Source organism: Anolis carolinensis, chromosome 4, assembly GCF_035594765.1.
Source record: "Anolis carolinensis isolate JA03-04 chromosome 4, rAnoCar3.1.pri, whole genome shotgun sequence".
NCBI classification, from domain to species: Eukaryota; Metazoa; Chordata; class Lepidosauria; order Squamata; family Dactyloidae; genus Anolis; species Anolis carolinensis.
Genome location: NC_085844.1, coordinates 25,860,441 through 25,883,054, shown reverse-complemented (window position 1 = coordinate 25,883,054; position 22,614 = coordinate 25,860,441). Strand labels below are relative to the sequence as shown.

At 40.0% G+C, this 22,614-nt stretch overlaps 1 protein-coding gene across 2 annotated transcripts in view; it reads left to right on the top strand.

The window, feature by feature from the left end:
• Window positions 1-21,415: 21,415 nt before the first annotated feature.
• Window positions 21,416-22,614, top strand: part of zfpm2 (zinc finger protein, FOG family member 2) — a 372,116-nt gene continuing 370,917 nt past the window's right edge. The window contains exon 1 of one of the 2 annotated variants that reach the window (XM_062980095.1): window positions 21,416-22,092. In XM_062980095.1, the coding sequence (XP_062836165.1) occupies window positions 22,053-22,092 (40 nt within the window). In that variant the 5' untranslated portion in view covers window positions 21,416-22,052. The remainder of the gene's footprint in view (window positions 22,093-22,614) is intronic. The other variant, XM_062980094.1, reaches the window with a different exon arrangement.

The following is a 22,614-nucleotide window of genomic DNA, read 5'->3' as shown; positions in this document are numbered from 1 at the left end:
TGTGCAAATGGTAGAAGTATTTTGATTGTGATGGCTGAAAATTATTGCTGGTATGTTTCCTGATCATTGTCATGTTTTGGGAATATTATGACTGTAGATTGGTCAAATTAAGACTCTGCCTTGAGTTGCTAGAGCAGAACAGCAATTCAGCACTCAGAGAACAAATTGCAGATTCCCATGCTCTGCTGTATATATTTAACAATGTAAATAGCTTAGAAGCCAGCAAGCATAGATGATAGTTTTGGTGCCATGTCTGATTCTAAAACATTGGTTTAGCCTATCTTTTGACATAACATAGGAGACTATAGAGATGGGGTGGGGCAGCATGAGTAATGCTGCAGGACTGAGAAAATATCTAGAGAAATATATTTTTTCAGACGTGCATAAATGAAACCATAGATACAGATGCCATAGATATAGAGATCATCCTTGAGGTTAGTAAGGCATAGATTATGGTATTGTGGCCAGACTAATTCTGTTTAGAAGGGACTTGAAGTAACATACCTTAGTTATTGGAAGACACATGTCTTGCTGATGCCACTTGGCTTCCCTCTAACAGTGCTCAACTTGAAAGAAACCTAAACTCTTTAAGTTGATTCAAGTCCCCAGTCTTATCCAGAACAGATTGACCAACAATTTTCTCCATCAGATGAAACCCTTAGCTGTGTTTCTGTACATAGAGGCTATAACATACATTATGTAAAATTGTGCCTTTTTGCATGAGTTATCTATTTTTACAAGGTCTTGGAAGATTAATTTTGTCAAATAAAGGATTATTTAAATTTTATCACCCTCCTGCCATGAAGTTTCATATGTGGAAATATTTATCCTTGAAAATAACCCAATTATTTCCAACCATTCCAAGGTATTGTCTTCTGTAATATGTAATAATCACATTTCTGCAGAGTGCATAGGAACTGGTCTTATACCAGATTAGACTACTAGTTAAACTAGCTAAGCATTGTCTAAACCAGGCATGGACAAACTTTGGCCCTCCTGGTGTTTTGGACTTCAACTCCCATAATTTCTAACAGTCTGTAAACTGGCTGGGATTTCTGGGAGTTGACATCCAAAACACCTGGAGGGCTGTGATTTGTCTATGACTGGTCTAGCCTGACTAGCAATATCTTTTCTGGGTCCTCTTTCACCACTATTTCTCTTCCTTCACCACCAGCCTCTGCCCCACTAGTCTTTTCTTCCCTTTCCTGCTTCCCTGTCTAGACTGACATAGTTGCACCTGTTTCGGGCACCAAGCGTATTCCATCCTATGTGCTCATTTGAATCCACATGAAACCCTGAGTATAACTGAAAATATTTGAAAAATGTTTAACTAACAAGTTTTTTGAGTATTGGGAAACCCTGCCTCAGAGAATCCTAGACAGGCAAGAGTTTTCGCAGTTCAAAACGTTTTTGCAAAAATGCATATGAGGGTTTCTTTTCTTCACATAACAAAAGTGCATAGCATAGAAAACAGCCTTTTCTGCTCAGAAACAACATTTATGTAAAGAAAATGCTATTTTCTATACAGAAAATGTGTTTATTTTTCTGCAAAAAAGGCTACGTATGTACATTGTTTTGCACAGAATAACTCATTGACAGTGAATAGACTTTGTGAATGGTACAAGTTTTGACAACTTTTTAATAATTCAGATTAAGCATTGTGAAAGTATTTGTTGTTTGTGGGAAGATTTAGTTCTCTTTGTGGAAAACTGGATCAAGATGCTGTATTTCTTTCTTTTTAATTCTATGTACAAATGTTGGCAATTGGGTGGGCCCCCATTCCATTATGCCAAAGCACTGCAAATATCAACATGTAAAAATGTATGCTGCAAAATGCCACAAGCAGGAGCAATTGATAATAGGTAGGTAGCATGTCAGGGTTTATGTGCACACAGTTTGCATCTGGTAGATTGTAAGGATTTGTTGGACATGTAGGAACAATGAAGACAACACACTGTGATCTGATATATATATTTATGCACAGACATTTGCATAGCAGTTAGAGGCATTGGGCATTGGAAAAGTGGGATGCATATGCCTAAATAAGTAAAGATTTATTTAACATGTATTTTAAATAGTGCTGCAGTTCACCAGCTGTTTAACAAAGATTCAAACTCTGAAACACAAACTCCTTTAGGCTTGCAAGCTCCAACAGCATGCCTATCATGATTTTAAAGAATATGCCGGTAATCTAGTTGTCACTGTTTATAGATTTGTTTTAGCTTTTTAATCAAAAACTGGAATGTGTCATAAAACAAACACTGATTTTGAAAAACCAGGGGGGGGGGGAAGCATCATCAACTCATTTTAAATCATTATGATTAGATTGACTGCTCTTTTGTGTTTCTTATTATTCCTGCCTAGAAGTGAGTGGCAGACAACTGTACAGTTGCAGTTTATGTAATTTTGGATCCTTCTTGGCCAGTTTCACACTGTGTAATTGAAAGATGTGCCAGGTTCCTTGATGAGGTGAAACCTACCTACCATATATTGTGCTTGAATTTCCTCTCACTTCTTCCCATCCTAGATATATACACATTTATATATTAGAGTATGCAGCATTGCTCAGAAGACTCATTCACCTAATTCAGCTGCTCTCGGGGACAACCTCCTTACTCTATGGGGGCTGCAATATTCCACATGTTGATAATCAGTGGTACTTTCTGTTGAGAGAATGTGGGCTTCACATTCTGCCAAGATACTAGTTCGTACAAAAAGAAAAGAATATTTGGATGTCCTCAAGCTGCTCTCCAAGTGAACTTCACATTCATCACATAATCTATATGTTAAATCACATATATTCAGTCATCTGTTCCAATGTTTGAACTATGTATTTGCAATAAACAAACTGGTTGGTTTCACAGATTTTTAAAAATCTCTGGCTTCATTTTGATCTTATGCCAGGTCCTGTTTATGTCTCCTCCTTTTGCATTTTAGGATCCTATGATTATCTATATCACCTGTCTTGATGTGGCATCAATTTTTTCCTGAACTGCAGCACTGAATCTTTCAGTTTCTTCTTATTTTACCTCTGTTGTTGGATTACAGTTACATTGATAGGTTTTCTATGAGGTCCTTTTGATACTAGCCAGACTTTGCATTATAGTTCAACTACTTTTACAACAACACACCTTACTATTAATGCCACTCTGCTGCTTCTTAAGTTATTGCTTTATCTTATTGAAAATGTCCCATTTCAGGTCACTTCATTCACATCAAGTATTGCAAATTTGATATACCAGTATTCCTTCTCTTGTTGTACAATCTCTAGCTTCCTCAGATTCATGCTTCTCACACTCCATGTTCTTATTATATGTGTTCTACAGCTTTGGGCTTTCTTTTACATCTGGCATATCAGCAGTTTAATGTCTTTTCAACTCCAGTTGTGTCATCATACTCAAAGCTATCCATACAGGGCTTCTTTCTGGGTGCATGTGTGTGTCAGAAATGTAGATTTTAAAAAGGATATAAAGAACTAGCTGTGCCCGGCCCCGCGTTGCTGTGGCGAAGTATGGTGGTATGCGAAATAAAGTATTGAGGAATTGGTGGTAGTTAAAGTCAAGGGTAAAGGTTTTCCCCAGACATTAAGTCCAGTCATGTCTTACTCTGGAGGTTGGTGCTCATCTCCATTTCTAAGCCGAAGAGCCGGCGTTGTCCGTAGACTCCTCCAAGGTCATGTGGGATGACTACATGGAGCGGCGTTACCTTCCCGCCGGAGCAGTACCTATTGATGCACTCACATTTGCATGTTTTCGAACTTCTGGAGCTAACAGTGGGGGCTCTCTCCGCTCCCCCAATTCAAACCTGTGGCCTTTCAGTCCAGAAGTTCAGCAGCTCAGCGCTTTAACACGCTGCGCCATCAGGGGATATTATTTCCTAAAGGTTGTGAATATACAATATTTCTGATTGGTTGTTTTTGTCTGTTGGAGGCAAGTATGAATGCTGCAATTAGGAAAAATGATTAGGATGTAATGGCCTTGCAGCTTTAAAGCCTGGCTGTTTCCTCCCTGAGTGAATTTTTTGTTGGGAGGTGTTAGCTGGCCCTGATTGTTTCCTGTCTGGAATACCCTTGTTTTCAGAGTGATGTTGTTTGCGATATTTTATGTGCTTCTACTGTCTGTGGCCCTGAGAAAACAGGATTTGCCAGACTTTGATGATGGGAATACTTTGTTGGGAGGTGTTAGCTGGCCCTGATTGTTTCCTGTGTGGAATTCCCCTGTTTATTTACTGTCCTGGTTTTAGAGATTATATTGTTCTGCATTATTCTATCCCAGTAATTATTTCATATTAAAGAAGAATCTCACTTATCCAACATTCGCTTATACAATGTTCTGGATTATCCAACGCAGTCTGCCTTTTCATAATCAATGTTTTTGTAGTCAGTGTTTTAAATTCATTGTGATATTTTAGTGGTAAATTTGTAAATACAGTACAGTAGAGTCTCACTTATCCAACATAAACGGGCCGGCAGAATGTTGGATAAGCGAATATGTTGGATAATGAGGAATTAAGGATAACCCTATTAAACATCAAATTAAGTTATGATTTTACAAATTAAGCACCAAAACATCATGTTAGACAACAAATTTGTCAGAAAAAGTAGTTCAGTACACAGTAATGCTATATAGTAATTACTGTATTTATGAATTTAGCACCAAAATATCACGATATATTGAAAGCATTGACTACAAAAATGCGTTGGATAATCCAGAATGTTGGATAAGCGAGTGTTGGATAAGTGAGACTCTACTGTAAATACTACACAGCATTACTGCGCATGGAACTACTTTTTCTGTCAAATTTGTTGTATAATATGATGTTTTGGTGCTTAATTTGTATAACGATTACCTAATTTGATGTTTAATTGGCTTTTCCTGAATCCCTTCTTATTATCCAACATATTCACTTATCCTGCCGGCCTGTTTACGTTGGATAAGTGAGACTCTACTGTATATTTCTAATCTTATATTATCTGCTCAGAACTGGATTATCTGAGGCCCCTTCTTCACAGCTGTATAAAATGCACACTGAAGTGGATTATATGGTAGTGTGGAGTCAAAATAATCCAGTGCAAAGCAGATAATATAAGATTATAAATGGGTTATATAGCTGTGTGGAAGGGCCTTGAGTCTACACTGCCATATAATCCAGTGCAAATCTGATAATCTGTGGAAGAAGTCTAAGTGAGGCCTAAATCTGCCTGTCCCCTAACTGAAACCTGGCTGTCCCTTGGTTGCTAGGCAACCAAGCGGGCAGAGATTAGCCCTCTAAACTGGCAGCAATTGGATAAAAAAAATATTCCTCTCTCTCTAATTAGGACTTTATTTTTCTTTTCTTTTTGTTGTATCAACCTTGAGGCGTGGATGATGGGTTGTGTTGTCAAATTTTGAGGTTGGGGGGCCTGTACTTTTGTTGTTTTGTGAATTGCCGTGATGCCATCACTCTTTTATATATATAGAAAGGGGAAACAAAAAGCAAAAAAAGCAACATTTTAATATGTTTGTGTTTAAAATTGTTTTAATGTGTGTTTTCAACAAAATTGTTCATTGGTTTTTAAACTTTTGTAGAACTTTTGTGGTATATAAATAAAACACATACATACATTAGGGCAAAGAATGAGTGAAAATATAAGATATGATGTGGAGTAGGCATATGCATTAATAAAAGCTTGCTGTATATCCAAAAATGCAGCTAACAGTATGTGGATTTGATGTCTGTAAAATTATGGCATATCAGAAACTGTAAAGTCGTGCATGCATTGAATTGTGAATATTGTCTTTCCAGGCTTGTAGTATGAGTCCTTTAGTAAGGGCAGACATTTTGACCATCAGTTAAATTCTAAGCCATAAGAATGCAGTTTAAAAGTATGTACATGTCTGTATATATCAAATATTTTTGTTGCAATCTCTCCAAACAGAAAGCTGTGACCACTGGCCATGCCCATGTCCTTTGTCACAAGGAATTCCAATTTCCGAAAGTGGGAAGCAGGGCAACAACTGAATTGATAAGGGTAGTAGTGACAACAGTGTTTCTGCAGCTATCTGATCTGGTGCATTGGGTACTTGGGGACCTTCCTCCCCCAAACCCATTATTAGAACCTTCAGTAGCTCACTGTGATGTTTTTAACAACAATTTTGCAGATGAAATCTCTTGCATAAGGGCTGATTTAGATGCTATAATTGGAGCAGAGACCAACAGTGATGTGTCCAGCAACTCTGTGAGCGGGACTACACTTCATCAGTTTCAATTGGTCAGTACTGTTGATGTGGACAAGCTGCTGAGGCAAGTAAGGAGGGCAGCCTTCTTTCTTGATCCCTGTCCTTATGACTGGTCATCCAGGAGGAGATGCAATTTGATCTGAAATACAACAAATTATTAATGCATCTCTCAGGAAGGGGAATTTTCTACCCTGTTTAAAAGACCCATTTCAAACCAGCTTCAGAGAAGGATATGAAGTCCAGACTGCTATGGTTGCTTTAGTAGATGATCTCCATTTTAATACTGATAAGGGATGTGTATCCCTGTTTGTAATTCTAGACCTCTCAGCAGCCTCCAATACCATCAACTATGGTATCCTTCTGGAATGCCTGGAGAGGCTGGGAATCAGAGGCATTGTACTGCAATGGTTCTGGTCGTACCTCTCAGGCAGGTTCCAGATGGTGGTGCTTGGGGATAGCTGCTCCTCAAAAAAGGAGATGTTATGTGGCATCTCACAAGGTGCAATTCTATCCCCAATGCTGTTTAATATTTACATGAAAGTTCTGGGAGAGATCATCCATAGCATGGGGCGGGGGTTATCTGTATGCTGACAACACCCAAATATCTTTCTCTATATTTTCAAAAAACAGCCTGTGTTAATGATAGCATGTCTCCTCTGAATGAATGCCTGAAGGAAGTAATGGGCTGGATGAGGAAAAGCAAATTGAAACTGAATCCAGACAAAACAGAGGTGCTTGCCATCGAGGGTCCTAATTTGGGGATGGAGGTGTGTCAACCAATTCTGGATGGGGTTGCACTCCACTCCTCCTGAGACTGTGACCATAACTTGGGAGTGCTCCTGGATCAGTCTCTCCAAATGTCAGCCCAGGTAGATAGGACAGGCAGGAGTGCTTACTACCAGCTTTGGCTGATACGCCTGCTGTGCCCTTCCTAGATTTGGAGGACCTAAAGATGGTAGTGCACACACTGGTAACCTCAAGTTTGGACTTCTGCAATGCACTTTACATTGAGTTAACTTTGTACCAAGTACGGAAACTTCTGTTAGTTCAAAATACAGCAGCCAGTTTGTTTACAGGAACATCTAGTCGTGAACATATTTCACCTATCCTAAAGTCACTCCACTGGCTGCCAATTGGTTTCCAGGCAAAGTACAAAGTGTTGGTTTTGGCCTTTACCTACAGGAATCACCTTTTCTAGTATAATTCTCTCAAAACACGTACATCTTCTGAAGGGCAGCTACTCCAACCTGCCTGAACCTGACTGGTGACCATCACCCAGAGGACCGCTTCATTGGCCACTCCAAGAGTGTGGAATGACTTGCTGGAAGAGATCCAACAGCTAAATGAACTGTTGGAATTTAAAATACTGTACATTTAAAGACCTATCTCTTCCTGCAGGCCTTCCCAGCCAGTTTTAATCACAAATTTTAAATTTGCATTTTGTAGTTAATCTTTATTTGTAATTTAATATGTATTTTGTAGAAATATGTTTTAAAATATGTATTATATCAAATGTTTTAGATGTTTATGTGTCTTTAGCAATGTTGTAACCCACCCCAAGCCACGAGGAGAGGCAAGTAAGAAATAAAATTATTATTATTATTATTATTATTATTATTATTATTATTATTATTCATTTCATATTGTATCCTATCTGTGCCATGTTACTGTTATATTTGCCTAATTTTCTAGAAATTCACTGCAGACTGGCAGTTGATGGCTTGTAACTGGGATTAGTCCACAGAGCAGAGAGCTCAATTCTACAAGATGTCAAGATTCCTTCATGCCCAAAAGAGATCAGGTAGAGATGAGCTTTCTGTTTAAGTCACCTTTTTGGTGACCAGCATTCCCCACCATGCTCCACACTCAGTCATGGAAACCTACTGGATAATCTTGGGCAAGTCACACATTCACATCCTCAGAGGCATGGCAAACATCATCTGAACAAATCTTGCCAAGACAATCCTCTGGTAGAGTTACATCAGGGTTGCCATGTCAGAAACTAGTTGAAGCCAAACAAGAACAATATTGGAGCTAGAATGGGAAAAGTAATGATCTCCTTTCTCCAACACTGCATGAACAATGCTGTCAGTATTGTGCTTCAGAATTGACATTATTTCTTGTTTGCTGCCAGCTGAAATTTCTCACAAGTTTCTTAGTTTGTGTGTTTCTGTGTATGCTCTATAGTTATTTGGACAAGAGTGACCTGGCAAAAGAAGAGTTTGCAGCTGACTTTTTAGTGGCATAGTCTTTTTTTTCTTTTCTAATTTAATGTCTATATTCTTTAGTGTCTGTTAGGGTCCCCAAGGAGATGTACAACAAATATAAATATTCAAAAACAAAACAGCTTTTAAAAGCATTTTTAAAGACACACACAAGTAAAACATGCTTTATTTAGTATGTTGCCATAATTCAGTGTAAACAATTTTTTTTATAAATTTCCTCTGGGGTCATATGTGGAGAAAAATTGTGTTTTAAAGGCTTAAGCTTCTAAAAGGAGTATAAAAATGCAAGAAAACCGCCCCTGTTTTAAGCCCGGCATGACTCTTCAATGAGCTCAAAATAGGTCAATGAGATTTGAATCATGAATTTATCTCACTTTACAAAACATTATGCAACCCAACCCCAAGTGAATAAATCATCAGCCCTATGGTTCTCACATTAATCCATATTGATATTTTCTACACTTATTATTTCTGGAGGCTTTTTCTAGCAGAAGCTAGCCAATACTTATAGTAGTGGCAATTGACAGTTACATTTGCTCTCTATTAAAATCATTCATTGATGTATGACCACCTAGCTTGCATAATAAATGCATTTCTACCAAGGATACATGAGCCAGGAGCCTATGGGGTCAAAGGCCTCTCACAACTAGAGCTTTGATATTTTCACTGCATGTACAATGAGGCATTGCTGTAGGCACAATGCCAAATGCAGTGATGCGTTGTTACTTTGCCTTTGGGGAATTCTACCCTGCCAGCATTGGAATAGGATCTTGGCCAAGGAAATCAAGAAAAATGGCTTTGTCTTGACATTTTATTGTTGATATCAGTTATTCAAATATCAGTATCAACTGAGTAAAAGCCATGCTGGCTGGCAGTTTGGGATGTACTTTTCTGGACTCTGTGCAGGGTAGGTTATGAGCTGTATATGTAAGGCTACAGGTGTGTTTAATATTCAACGTTCTACTTGGGGTAGCTGCAACATGACATCTTACTAACTAGAAAGGCCAGGGAACAAGCTGGTGTTTGTATATACCTTGGCCATAAGGAGATACAAATAATAAGTTACTGATTAAGTGGGCATGTTTTGAATAACTAAAGAATACCTAAGTTGCTATATAATTGCAATGGAACAAAGAATAACTTCACGAATTTCTTAGGAAATTTTTACTTTTTAAGTTAGTTTTCTACTTACATGGTATGGGTGGCCTAAATCACAGGCTTCTAGCTTGTAACATTCTGGTATTTTTAAAAATGTAACTAAAACATTTCTCCTAATTATTTTGGAACAATAAGTTGACTTGTTCCAGGTCTTCCTAAGACTTGCTTAATGCATTTTTTATCGTGTTATTTGAGAACATACTGCAAGTCACTCCTAGTGTGAGAGAATTAGCTGTCTACAGAGATGTTGCCCAGGGGATACCCGGATGTCTTACCATCCTGCTGGGAGGCTTCTCTCATGTACCCACAAGCTAGAGCTGACAGACTGGAGCTCACCCCATTCTGCTGATTCAAACCGGCAACCTTCAGGTCAGCAATCCAACCTTCAGATCAGCAGTCCAACCGGCACAAGGGTTTAACGCATTGCTCCACCATGGCTTCTTGCTTAATGCATGAAATAATATTTGCCACCCACTGACCCCTAAGCAATATGTCATTCACATAAAGTAAAATATATTGCAACTGTTTTCATATTCAGTGGAATTATGAAAAGATTTTGAAATGACCTTCCAGCATCATTTGGTGGTAATCAGTTGTTGATGTAGCTTACTATTAGAGAAATTGTTGATACCACATTAGAATTAACATATCATTGATATGGTGATGCAGCTAACCTTATAAAAGTTGAGGAATTTGCTCTGTATTTTGTTTAAATGTTTGTTCTAAGTCAGAATATGTTGGTTCGTTTTTAGTCTTTTTGAAGTTATTTTTGTGCTATTGAGCACCAGGCAGGACTAAATCCTTGGCCCTTCTTTGCCTTTTGTAGCCATAGGATCTGAAAGACAATTGTAGGGAAGAAAATCTTCATTATTAAATGATGCAATAAGTAATTTAACAATTTTTCTTCTATGGTAAGAAAGCTTTTTGGAAATTGCATCATTTTGTGCTATGCCGAGTAAGTCCCAAACTACAAAGATTCTTTTCATCTGGTTTTCTTGACACTTGAGAAATATGCTTTTAAAATTAATATACTTTCCATCCCTAGAAATTGTGTATTGGGACACCTTTCCTCTGTAGTGTCTATTTACTGAGATGGAGGTATCCTTGTGGTCCTGATGCATGTCAGTAGTAATGTTGCTACATTACATATTACTATTGAGGTTAGAAAGGGACATTTTTGGACACTCTCCAGCAGTTGAAGCAGTCACTGTCATTAGAATAATTATCAGCATCCTAGCAATCATTAAAATTAATTGGAGCACCGGATCTTATTTGATCCAAATACAAAACTGATGAATTATTATGGTAATAGTGTCTGTAGACTTTACCATTAATATCAGCTTATTTTTCCCTGGACTCATGACATACTTTATCTATTGCATCTTTCACCTACAGTGGACTAGATCCAGTTACATAGTTGTGCATGTAAAAGTGTTCACTGTGATTGGAAATGTACATAACGGTATATAGTGGCTCATAATAGTGACCAGAAGTTTAAAGTAATGAAGGTGTAATTGTACAAATGAGACAAGTGTTATTTATGGAATAAAAATTATTCTTACAGCTCTGTTCCCCTAGTGGTGCAGCGGGTTAAACCACTGAGCTGTTGAACTTGCTGACCAAAAGGTCGGCGGTTTGAATCCAGGGAGCGGCGTGAGCTCCCACTGTTAGCCCCAGCTTCTGCCAACCTAGAAGTTTGAAAATATGCAAATGTGAGTAGATCAATATGTACCGCTCCATCAGGAAGGTAACAGTGCCCCATGCAGTCATGCCAGCCATATGATCTTGGAGGTGTCTATGGACAGCGCCGGCTCTTCAGCTTAGAAATGGAGATGAGCACCAACCCCCAGAGTCGGACACGACTAGACTTAATGTCAGGGGAAAACCTTTATCTTTATCTACAGCTCTGGAATGAAACTGTGAAGTATTACGACTTGGACAGTAAAAACAATGACATGTGATAACAGAGTTGCTCTGAATGTGCTCTTCGTCAGCTAACCAGTAATCAAATGGTAATTTTGCTTGCATGCTTTCCGAGCTTATTTGATTTTCTATATTCATGCTAATGTTGTCCTAAGATTAACATTCATGCCTCATTGTGTCATGTATAGATGACAGAGGATCATTCTGCATCTGTTGTCTGGATTACTGGATCTAGAGAAAACAAGTTCATTTGCACTCTTTGGAGTGGTGTAGTTGCTGTACATGTGATGTGTGTGTTTGTGTAGCAGGGTCTACCAAAACTATTAACTTAACAAAATCTATTCAAATGTATAAACAATAATATATTTGAGCAGTGAGGTATAGAACAATGAACCTGAATGCTTCAAAGTTTTGTTTGTTAACTGATCATTGGATAGTTCAAAACAATCATTACTTCAAGGTAAAGGTAAAGGTTTCCCCCTGACATTAAGCCTAGTTGTGTCCTATTCTGGGTGTTGGTGCTCATCTCCATTTCTAAGCCGAAGAGGCAGCATTGTCCGTAGACACCTCCAAGGTCATGTGGCCGGCATGACTGAATGGAGCGCCGTTACCTTCCTGCTGAAGTGGTACCTAATGATCTACTCACATTTGCATGTTTTCGAACTGCTAGGTTGACAGAAGCTGGGGCTAACAGCGGGAACTCACCCTACTCCCCGGATTCGAAACTCCGACCTTTCAGTCAGCAAGTTCAGCAGCTCAGCAAGAACTCTTGTTACTTCAAAGCATGGCCTATTCCATAATGTTATTTTGCAGCTAAAATGCTTCAGAGAGCTTTTTGATGAAAGAGTGGAACACAAATGTAATAAATAACCTCACCCCTAAATAGGAAACTTGCCACAAACCTTAATGCATGATGAGAAGTGTGCCAGAAATAGCAACTCCCAGGTTTTTTAAGAAAGAAGAGGAAGTTGAGAGCATTTCTGAGGTTTGTCTCTCCAGGAATCAAAGCCATATATTGTGTATGGAGTCTTTATTTCCTTTCCAGCCACTTGACAGTGACAGGAGGGGATAGTTTTGCCTATTTCCTCTCAAAGCAAACCCAACAGAACCCTTAATATGGCAAGCAGGAATCACTGAAGGCTTGTCCCCTGCTTCTTTTCTTGCAGAGTGTGTAACATGAAGAGCAGGATGTGGGTCAATGTAAGGACAGTATTGCTGAGCCCTAGGGGCTGGATATTAAGCAGCATGTGTTCCTTTATTGCAGATTTGAAAGGCACAAGAATCTTCTATGTATTAGAATTGGCAAGATAAATATGTACATGAAGGCAACAGAGATAACAAAACAGCTTTTTAAAACCCTAAATTGTCTGCAGTGCAACTTATATTCTATGACTAAAAATTAATAAATAATTAAATGGTTAATATGTATAATGTTTGCATCCCAATATTATTTCACATTTGTTTAAACATCTCGGGCAAAGAAAATAGCTCTTCAGATCTGTAGATGGCACCAAATTAAGCAAGGTAATGTGTAAGAAAAGAGAAACAGGATTAAAAATGATCTGAACAGAATCAAAATGAACAAAATGCATTTGACCAGATAAATGGAAAGATCTTCATTTAGGCATGAATAATCAGGTGCAGAAATACAGGATGATGATACTTGCCTAGCAGTGTACATAAAAATGATCTAGGGTTTTTAGCAAAACACAGTCTCCAGTACAACACAGCATCTATAAAGCTTAATGAAATCCTATGTATTTAATAAGCAGCAGATAAGTGTCCAGATCTTGAGAAGCAAAATGATGACACTTCTTTGACTTTGGCCAGACTTAATGTGGAAACTGGTAAGCAAGAAGTGCTTGATGGCTTCCACCTTGCTGCTGCTTCTTTTTTTCCCAAATTGTGTAATATCTGAATTCTGTTCTCATTTCTGGATACGTTTTTAAAAACACAGATTGACAATGTCCAGATGATGGTGACAAAGATGGCTAGCAGTCTAGAGACCAAACTACATGAGAAAAGGATGGAGATATGCACATTATAGAGATAAGTGGTGATATAATAACCATCTTCAAATGTATGAAGATGCTGTTTCAGACCAATGGAGCAAATATGTTTTCTGTTGTTTCTAAAGACGTGGCCCAAACCAAAAGGTTGCAATTCTATGGGAAATAATTCTTCACTAATTAATACTAACTTGGAGTGAACTGTTCAAAAGTGCAATACACCGGCTTTGAAGCATTCCTCTTCATGTAGGAAATTTTAAGTCTAGGCTGGATGGCCATCAATCAGGGATGTGGTACTACTGGATTTTTCACGACAGCAGGGGATGGGCTTGAAAAACTTTGACGTTCCTTCAAAGAGACTCACCACATAATTTTTCTAAAACTAATATGAGTGTTTTGCAGAATTCCAGGAAAGGACCAATATCATGCTATAGTCTGCAAATCCAATGCTATGAATTGCTTGAATAGTTATATTGGGTCTAAATACAATTATTAGCCCCAAGTAGTATAGACCTACTGAATTAGTAGGAAGTTGGAAAATCAACACATATAAGGCTAAGTTCCATTGAATCAATCAGTCCACTTTGTTAGCTGAGAAGAACAATTGGATGTAGGACTTAGTTTTTCAACTCACAAGTATATTTTAATTTTTCCCTGAAAATTATTTCTATTTGAAGGCCTTTCACTTGAAAATGCAGATAAAAATTACATTTTCAGCATGAATGTTCCCATAGCGATTCAGAAACCTCACACACATGTACATTAAACTAGACTGATATAAATAATATTGTTGCTGAATAATTTGCGAGGTGGAAAATTCAATAAGACAACACAAACTTCCCACTTATAATTTAAGAATATATATATATATATATATATATATATATATATATATTCGCATAATGAAAATTGATAGTGGCAAGGTTGTGAATGACCCTCAAGTTAAATGCTTCTCCCATGGAAAATAAATGAACAGCAGATAAATTTGATGAGGATCATAACCTCTTCATGGATAATTTATAATGGAACAAAAGTTTTTAAATAAACTATGCACAACAAATAATTTGAGTATCTTGGATCTGTATGCATACTCCCAATGTCTAATTCGTGATTATAGAGCTTGGTGATCGGCTCATCATTTTAGGATGCTATCAAAACTGCCTGGCATTTTATTAATGCTTTTGGATATTACCTTTGAAAGAGAGGTCAGTGAGAAATAGTTTAAATAAATGAATGACATCATGACAATGCGCTGACTATTAGAGGAAGGAAGCATAGCTGTGTTAGAAGATTAAAGAAGATGGATTAAAGATTAAAGATAGAGTTGGATTAAAGGAGCACATTGAGATGGACAACTTATTCTTTTCAATAGGTGTCAATTGTTAGCAGGCCCCTGAATTCACCTACCATTGGTTCTATCCCCAGGTTTTGCTGGATGGAGAAACCAGGATTTATAGACTAGGAGCAAAAGAAGGGCTGACAATTGTAACCCCAGTCAGCTCTTGTATCCATCTGTGGCTGGTAGACTTCACCCCCCACCCCAACTACCTCTTTCTGTGTTTCTCTTATGTCTGAGGTAACCTAGATGGTACGTTTTGGGCCATGAATTTGTCTTTTCAGTTGTGTAGAACATTTACTGAATCATAGAATCGTAGAGTCATAGAGTTGGAAGATACCTCATGGGCCATCCAGTCTAACCCACTGCCAAGAAGCAGGAAATCGCATTCAGAGCACCTCCAACAGATGGCCATTCAGCCTCTTCTTAAAAACCTCCAAAGAAGGAGCCTCCACCACACTTCATGGCAGGGAGTTCCACTTCTGAACAGCTCTCCCAGTGAGGAAGTTCTTCTTAATGTTCAGGTGGAATCTCCTTTTCTGTAGTTTGAAGCCATTGTTCCACATCCTAGTCTCCAGGGCAGCAGAAAACAAGCCTGTTCTCTCCTCCCTATAACTTCCCCTCATATATTTATACATGGCCCTCATCACGTCTCCTCTCAGTCTTCTCTTCTGCGGGCTAAATATGGCTAGCTCTTTCAGCTGATCCTCATAGGGTTTGTTCTTCAGACCCTTGATCATTTTAGTTGCCCTCCTCTGGACACCTTCCAGTTTGTCAACATCTCCCTTAAATTGCGGTGCCCAGAATTGGACACAGTGTGATTCCAGGTGTGGTCTGACCAAGGCAGAATAGAGAGGTAGCATGACTTCCCTGGATCTAAACATTATATTCCTATTTATGCAGACCAAAATCCCATTGGCTTTTTAATTGAAATGCTAAACAATGTAATAAACGCATATTGAATTATTTTAATATCTAATGGCAGTAAAGCAGGATATATTAAAAACAGAACTATCGCTTCCAATCCTCTAATATGTATGTACATGTGTATGTGCATTTAATATGTATTCCCCTTATGTTACCCTATGAATTTCATAGCATTTTCTTAGGTAAGAAATACTCTGAAATACAGCTTATAGTGCTTGGTATTCACTGGCAGTCTTCCATCTCAGGACAACCAGGGTTGACCATGCTTAGCATCCAAGTTCAGGTGGGATCTGGTGCCTTTGGGGTATTTTGGCCCATAAAGACTTTTCAGGATTTGTCAAAAATGTGTTAGTAGCAGACTACAGACCATAGGTTTCCTTGTGTCCCTAAAACAATTGCAATGAAATAATGAGTGCATTAACAAGATCCAAACCCAGAACCTTTCCATTAAGGGATTCAGCAATTTAACACATTTAAGCTCAACTAGGAGCCCTGGTGGTGAAGTGCGTTAAAGCGCTGAGCTGCTGAACTTGCAGACCGAAAGGTCCCAGGTTCAAATCCCGGGAGAGGCTTGAACGCCCACTGTTAGCTCCAACTCCTGCCAACCTAGCAGTTCGAAAACATGCAAATGTGAGTAGATCCATAGGTACCGCTCCGGCGGGAAGGTAACGGCGCTACATGCAGTCATGCCGGCCACATGACCTTGGAGGTGTCTACGGCCAACGCCGGCTCTTCGGCTTAGAAATGGAGATGAGCACCAACCCCCAAAGTCAGACATGACTGGACTTAATGTCAGGGGAAACCTTGACCTTTACCTAGTTTACTGGAAAAAAATTAATTAACTCAGAACATAGAATTAAAATGGTTGAATTCTGTCTACATAACTTCAATTACTGGGTTAGTTGAAACTAAAATTATCACACAAATAGATAATTGTGACAGTTGTAGAAACAGTTGTCCTTACTTCATGTATTTCAGTGGTGATCAGGTTTCAGGGTTCCGCTTTCCTGGGGTGCCTTAAAAGAATATTCAGAACTCCCTTAGATATTGTCACCCCCTTGAAGAAGGCATGTTCTGGCTATGGTAGTATATGCCTTAGTCACATCCAGGCTAGATTACTGTAACACGTTCTAACACGTGGGGCTGCCCCAGAAGAGAGTTCGGGAACTTCAGCTGATTCAAAGGTCAACTGCTAGACTGCTCACGGGAGCGGCATATAGAGAAAGAACTACTACGCTCCTGAAGCAGCTACACTGGCTTCTGGTTTGTTTCCGCATGCAGTTCAAGGTGCTGGCTTACAAAGCCCATACGGTTTGGGCTCAGCCTACTTGAGGGACCATATCTCCTTTTACCAACCCACTCGAGCTCTAAGATTATCAGGAGAGGCCCTTCTCTCGGGCCCACCACCATTGCAGGGAACGAGAGGGACTTTTCAGTAGTGGCCCCGTGGCTCTGGAACTCCCTCCCTAATGAGGTACAATCAGCCCCCTTCTTACTGGCCTTTCATTCACAAATTAGAGCCAGGCCTTCCCAGATGAATGATAATAAGCATTGCCAGTCTGATAAATATTTTGATAATACTTGACAAATAACCTCAGTGGCCGGAGGTTATGGATATCTTAAAATGGTGCTTGCTGTAAGTTTAAATTGTTTTATTTGATATGTTAATTGGGTTTTTTATATTGGGATATAATGTTTTAACTGTTTATTGCAGTCAGATGTATTTGTATGAATTTTATATGTTGTATGCCACTTTAAATCCCACCCACAGGGAAAAAAGCGGGATAGAAATGAATTATTATTATTATTATTATTATTATTATTATTATTATTATTATTATTATATTATGACACAGCAAACAAGATAGACATGCTGGATTTCATATCACAAAATCACAAGTCGAACACTTCCCAAGTGTCTAGGACTGTGTAATGTATTTTTGGATGATGCGCAGATCCCAGTAAGGTGGCCTTTTGCAGTTGGTAGATCGTAATTTTGTCAATGTCTATTGTTTCCAAATGCCGGCTGAGATCATGCCCATCACCACCGGGACCACCTGCACTGGTTTCTGCCAGAGTCTTTGAAGTTCAATCTTGAGGTCCTGATAGCGGCTGAGTTTTTCCTGTTGTTTTTCGTCAGTGCGACTGTCACCTGGGATGGCGACATCAATGATCCAAACCTTTTTCTTTTCCACAACTGTGATGTCTGGTGTGTTGTGTTCCAGAACTTTGTCAGCCTGGATTCGGAAGTCCCACAGTATCTTTGTGTGCTCATTTTCCAATATTTTTGCAGGTTTGTGATCCCACCAGTTCTTTGCTGCTGGGAGGTGGAACTTGAGGCATAAGTTCCAATGAATCATTTGGGCCACATAGTTGTGCCTCTGTTTGTAGTCTGTCTGTGCGATTTTCTTACAGCAGCTATTATTATTATTATTATTATTATTATTATTATTATTATTAACACAACGACGTTGTATAACACTGCATTTTGGGTCATCAGTTGATTTTTCGATCTTGGCCTTAATTGCATTTGTTCTGATGGCTTGCTCCTGGGCTGCAAGCATCAGGCCTTCTGTCTCCTTCTTCAGGGTCCCATTCGTGAGCTATAGCCAGGTCTTCTCCTTATCAGCTTTTCCTTCAATTTTGTCAAGGAACTTTCCATGCAATATTTTATTGTGCCAGCTGTCAGCTCTAGTTTGTAGTGTGGCTTTCTTGTACTGGTTTTTTGTCTGCTGTGCTTTGAGGAGTTTCTGATAGGGTTAATATTATTGTTAATAATAATAATAATAATAATAATGTTTTCAATGAAAACTTTTCATACATGACATCAAGCAGTCCAAAATCTTATTCTTGTTTACTAGACATCCGTTTTAGAACCTGATGTTGTTGTTTCATTTCTCTCCAAACAAAGGGAAAGCAAATGCAAGGAGAGCTACATGAAGATATGCCTGAAGAATTATGAAAAACAGCAGGACATATTTCTGCTTAAACATTTTTAGGATTCCAATGTTCACCCTTGCCAATGTGAAGCCTACTTTGGGTAGAAGAAGCTTTAGACATTTTCCTTTTAACTTCTCATTACACCCTGCATTATTGTCTCCTCACCAATTGCTCATTTTGCAGTCCATTTCTTATAAATCCTCTTTACTTCTTTGAATTGCCCCATAGTCTGAAAGTCTATGAGAGTGTGGTGAGTATTACAGGTTGAACATCTCTTATTATTCTAATGCTTGGGATTTTTACAGCTTTTGCAATATTTGCATATGCCAAATGAGATATCTTGGAGACGGGACTTTTGTTTCGTATACACCTTATAGACAAACTTCACCCCTCCAGGTGTATTGGACTTCAACTTCAACAATTCCTAACAGCCAGTAGACTGGGTTGCTATGAGTTTTCTGGGCTGCATGGTCATGTTCCAGAAGCATCTTCTTCTGACGTTGCACCCACATCTATGGCAGGCATCCTCAGAGGTTGTGAGATATGTTGGAAACTAGACAAGTGGGGTTTATATATCTGTGGAAAGTCCAGGGTGAGAGAAAGAACTCTTGTCTGATTGAGGTGAGTGTGAATGTTGCAATTAGCCACCTTGATTAGCTTTAAATGGCTTTGCAGCTTCAAAGCCTGGCTGCTTCCTGCCTGGGGGAATCCTTTGTTTGGAGGTGTTAGCTGGCCCTGATTGAGTCATGTCTAGAATTCCTCTGTTTACAGAGTGTTGTTCTTTATTTACTGTCCTGATTTTAGAGTTTTTAAAATACTGGTAGCCAGATTTTGTTCATTTTCATGGTTTCCTCCTTACTGTTGAAATTGTTCACATTCTTGTGGATTTCAGTGGCTTCTCTGTGTAGTCTGACATGGTGGCTGTTAAAGTAGTCCAGCCTTTCTGTGTTCTCAAAAAATATGCTGTGTTCAGGTTGGTTCATCAAGTGCTCTGCTATGGCTGACTTCTCTGACCGAGTCAGCCTGCAGTGCCTTTCACATTCCTTGATTTGTGTTTGGGCAATGCCGCGTTGGGTGATCCCTATTTAGACTTGTCCAGAGCTGCATGGTATATGGTAGACTCCTGTTAGGAATAGTGGGAGTTGAAGCCCAAATCACCCGGAGGGCCAACGTTTGCCTATGCCTGGTCTATAAGGTGTATAAATATGATCCCCATCTCCAAGATATCTCATTAGGCATATGCAAATATAGTAGAGTCTCACTTATCCAAGCTAAACGGGCTGGCAGAACCTTGGATAAGCAAACATCTTGGATAATGAGGGATTAAGGAAAAGCCTATTAAACATCAAATTAGGTTATGATTTTACAAATTAAGCACCAAAACATCATGTTGTACAACAAATTTGACAGAAAAAGTAGTTCAATACGCAGTAATGTTATCTTGTAATTACAGTATTTACGAATTTAGCACCAAAATATCATGATGTATTGAAAACACTGGCTGTGAGTCTGGTGGGGATGAGAGACAGGGCTTTCTCAGTGGTGGCTCCTCGGCTATGGAACTCTCTCCCTATGGAACTCTCTCTCTCGTCCCTATGGAACTCTCATCCGGCAGGCCCCATCCCTTTTGAGTTTTAGAAAGAAAGTGAAAACTTGGCTATGCGAGGAAGCGTTCAAAGAATAAGTTTCGTTGGCTTCGACTCGGTCTGGACTAAGGTTTATGTACAAGGTTTTGTCGATTAATGGCTCAAGTATTTTGTATTATTTTAAATCTGTTTTTAATTGCTTATGTTTTAATCTTTTTATTGTTGTATATTGGCATCGAATTCTGCCAGTTTTGTAAGCTGCCCCGAGTCCCTTCGGGTGAGAAAGGTGGGATAGAAATGATGGAAATAAATAAATAAATAGAAAAAATGCCTTGGATAATCCAGAACCTTGGATAAGCGAGTCTTGGATAAGTAAGACTCTACTGTATTGCAAAAGCTGTAAAAATCCCAAGGATTAGAATAATAAAGGACGTGTTGTTGAAGGCCTTCATGGCCGGAATAACTGGGTTGCTGCGAGTTTTCCGGGCTGTGTGGCCACGTTCCAGAAGCATTCTCTCCTGACGTTTTGCCCACATCTATGGCAGGCATCCTCAGAGGTGTGCCGTCTGTTGGAAACTAGGCAAATGGGATTTATATATCTGTGGAAAGTCCAGGTTGGGAGAAAGAACTCTTGTCTAATTGAGGCAAGTGTGAATGTTGCATTTAGTCACCTTGATTAGCTTTAAATGGCCTTGCAGCTTCAAAGCCTGGCTGCTTCCTGCCTGGGGGAATCTTTTGTTTGGAGGTGTTAGCTGGCCCTGATTGAGTCATTTCTTGAATTCTTCAAAACTCTGGAGCAGGTATGGGCAAATTTGGACTCCAACTCCTACCATTCCTAACAGCCTCAGGCCCCTTCCTTCCGCTTAAGCGGCTGAGGGGCAAAAGGAAGGGGCCTGAGGCTGTTAGGAATGGTAGGAGTTGGAGTCCAAAACACCTGGAGGGCCCAAGTTTGCCCATACCTGCTTTGTAGGGAAAGTGGCCGAAGGGAGGCGCGCCAAGAGTGGGATGGGAGGCAGCTCTTCTCCTGTCCTGCCTCCCCTTGGAAGCCCTTTCCTCTTCCTCTCGTCCCTGTAGTACCGTAGTAGTAGCAGCCAATGGCCATGACAAGAAGCAGGGCCAGCAGGCGTTGAAGGAGGCAGAGCCCGGCTCTCCTCGAGAGCGACTGTGGGAAACAGGATGCTGGGCTCGTTAAAGGCCTGAAACAGGGCGAGAGAGAAGAAGAGAAGGGAAAAGTGCCAAGCAGCCAACGCGGGGCTTTTCCTGACCATCGGAGGAGAGGAAGAGCTGAGGCGAAGGCAGAGAGAGAGAGAGAGAGAGACGGGAGTGTGTCAGCAGGAGCCCCACGCTCATTTGGTCCCTTCTTTCCCCGCGTTTCTTTCCTCAGTCACGCGCGCTCCTTCCCTCCCTCCTTCTGCTCCTCCCTCCCTCCCTCTTTTCCTGTCATCTCCCATCAGCTCCTGTCTATGAACCCGGCACGTTGACTTGCTTCGCCGCCCTCCCTCCTTCTCCCTCTCTTTCTCTCCGTCTTTCCCCTTCCTTCCCTCCCTCCCTCCCTCCTTCTTCCTCCTCTTCTCTCCCTCTTTCCGCACCTACTTCCCTCCGAGAGCCGCTTTTCGCACTCGCAGCGCACCTGAAACAAGGAGAGCAGCCGCGGAAGAAGAAGAAGAAGCAAAAGAAGGAGAAGCAGCGCCAAATCTCCTCTTCCTCCTCCTCCTCCCCTTCCAGCCAACATGTCCCGAAGGAAACAGAGCAAACCCCGGCAGATTAAACGTAAGTCTTGCCTCCCCCCACCTACACTTTACAGCCCCCCAACCCAGAGGCCAAGGGAAAGGATGGGGTTTGCTTTCCTTAGAGAGGTTGCTTCCCCCAAACAAAGCGGGAGAAAGGGGCCGCTTCTCTCCACGGAGAGTTTTTTGTCTTCAAGGCTGGGACTGTCAAGAGGGGTGGGTGGGGGTTAGGGGTTCAACCCCCCTCCGAAATTTTCCTCATAAATTTTAACTGGTTTCCTCATGAATTTTAACTGGTTAGCCAAATCCTCATGCATGTCCACCGAAGTTTATCTGTCTTGAGTGTCCACTGAAGTTTATCAATGGAGCCTGGTTTCTAAATTATTTTGCGTTATGGAACTACTCTTCATGATTCGCTATAAAAGAAAAAGTTTCAACCCCCTTTTCTAGCTATGGCCCTAGGATTGTGTCTCTGTTTTGTTTTGAAAAGGAGAAGAAATAGGAGCCTGCTTCGGAGGGGAAGGGGCACGAATCAAGAAGCCTTCCGATTCCGGGTTTACTTTTC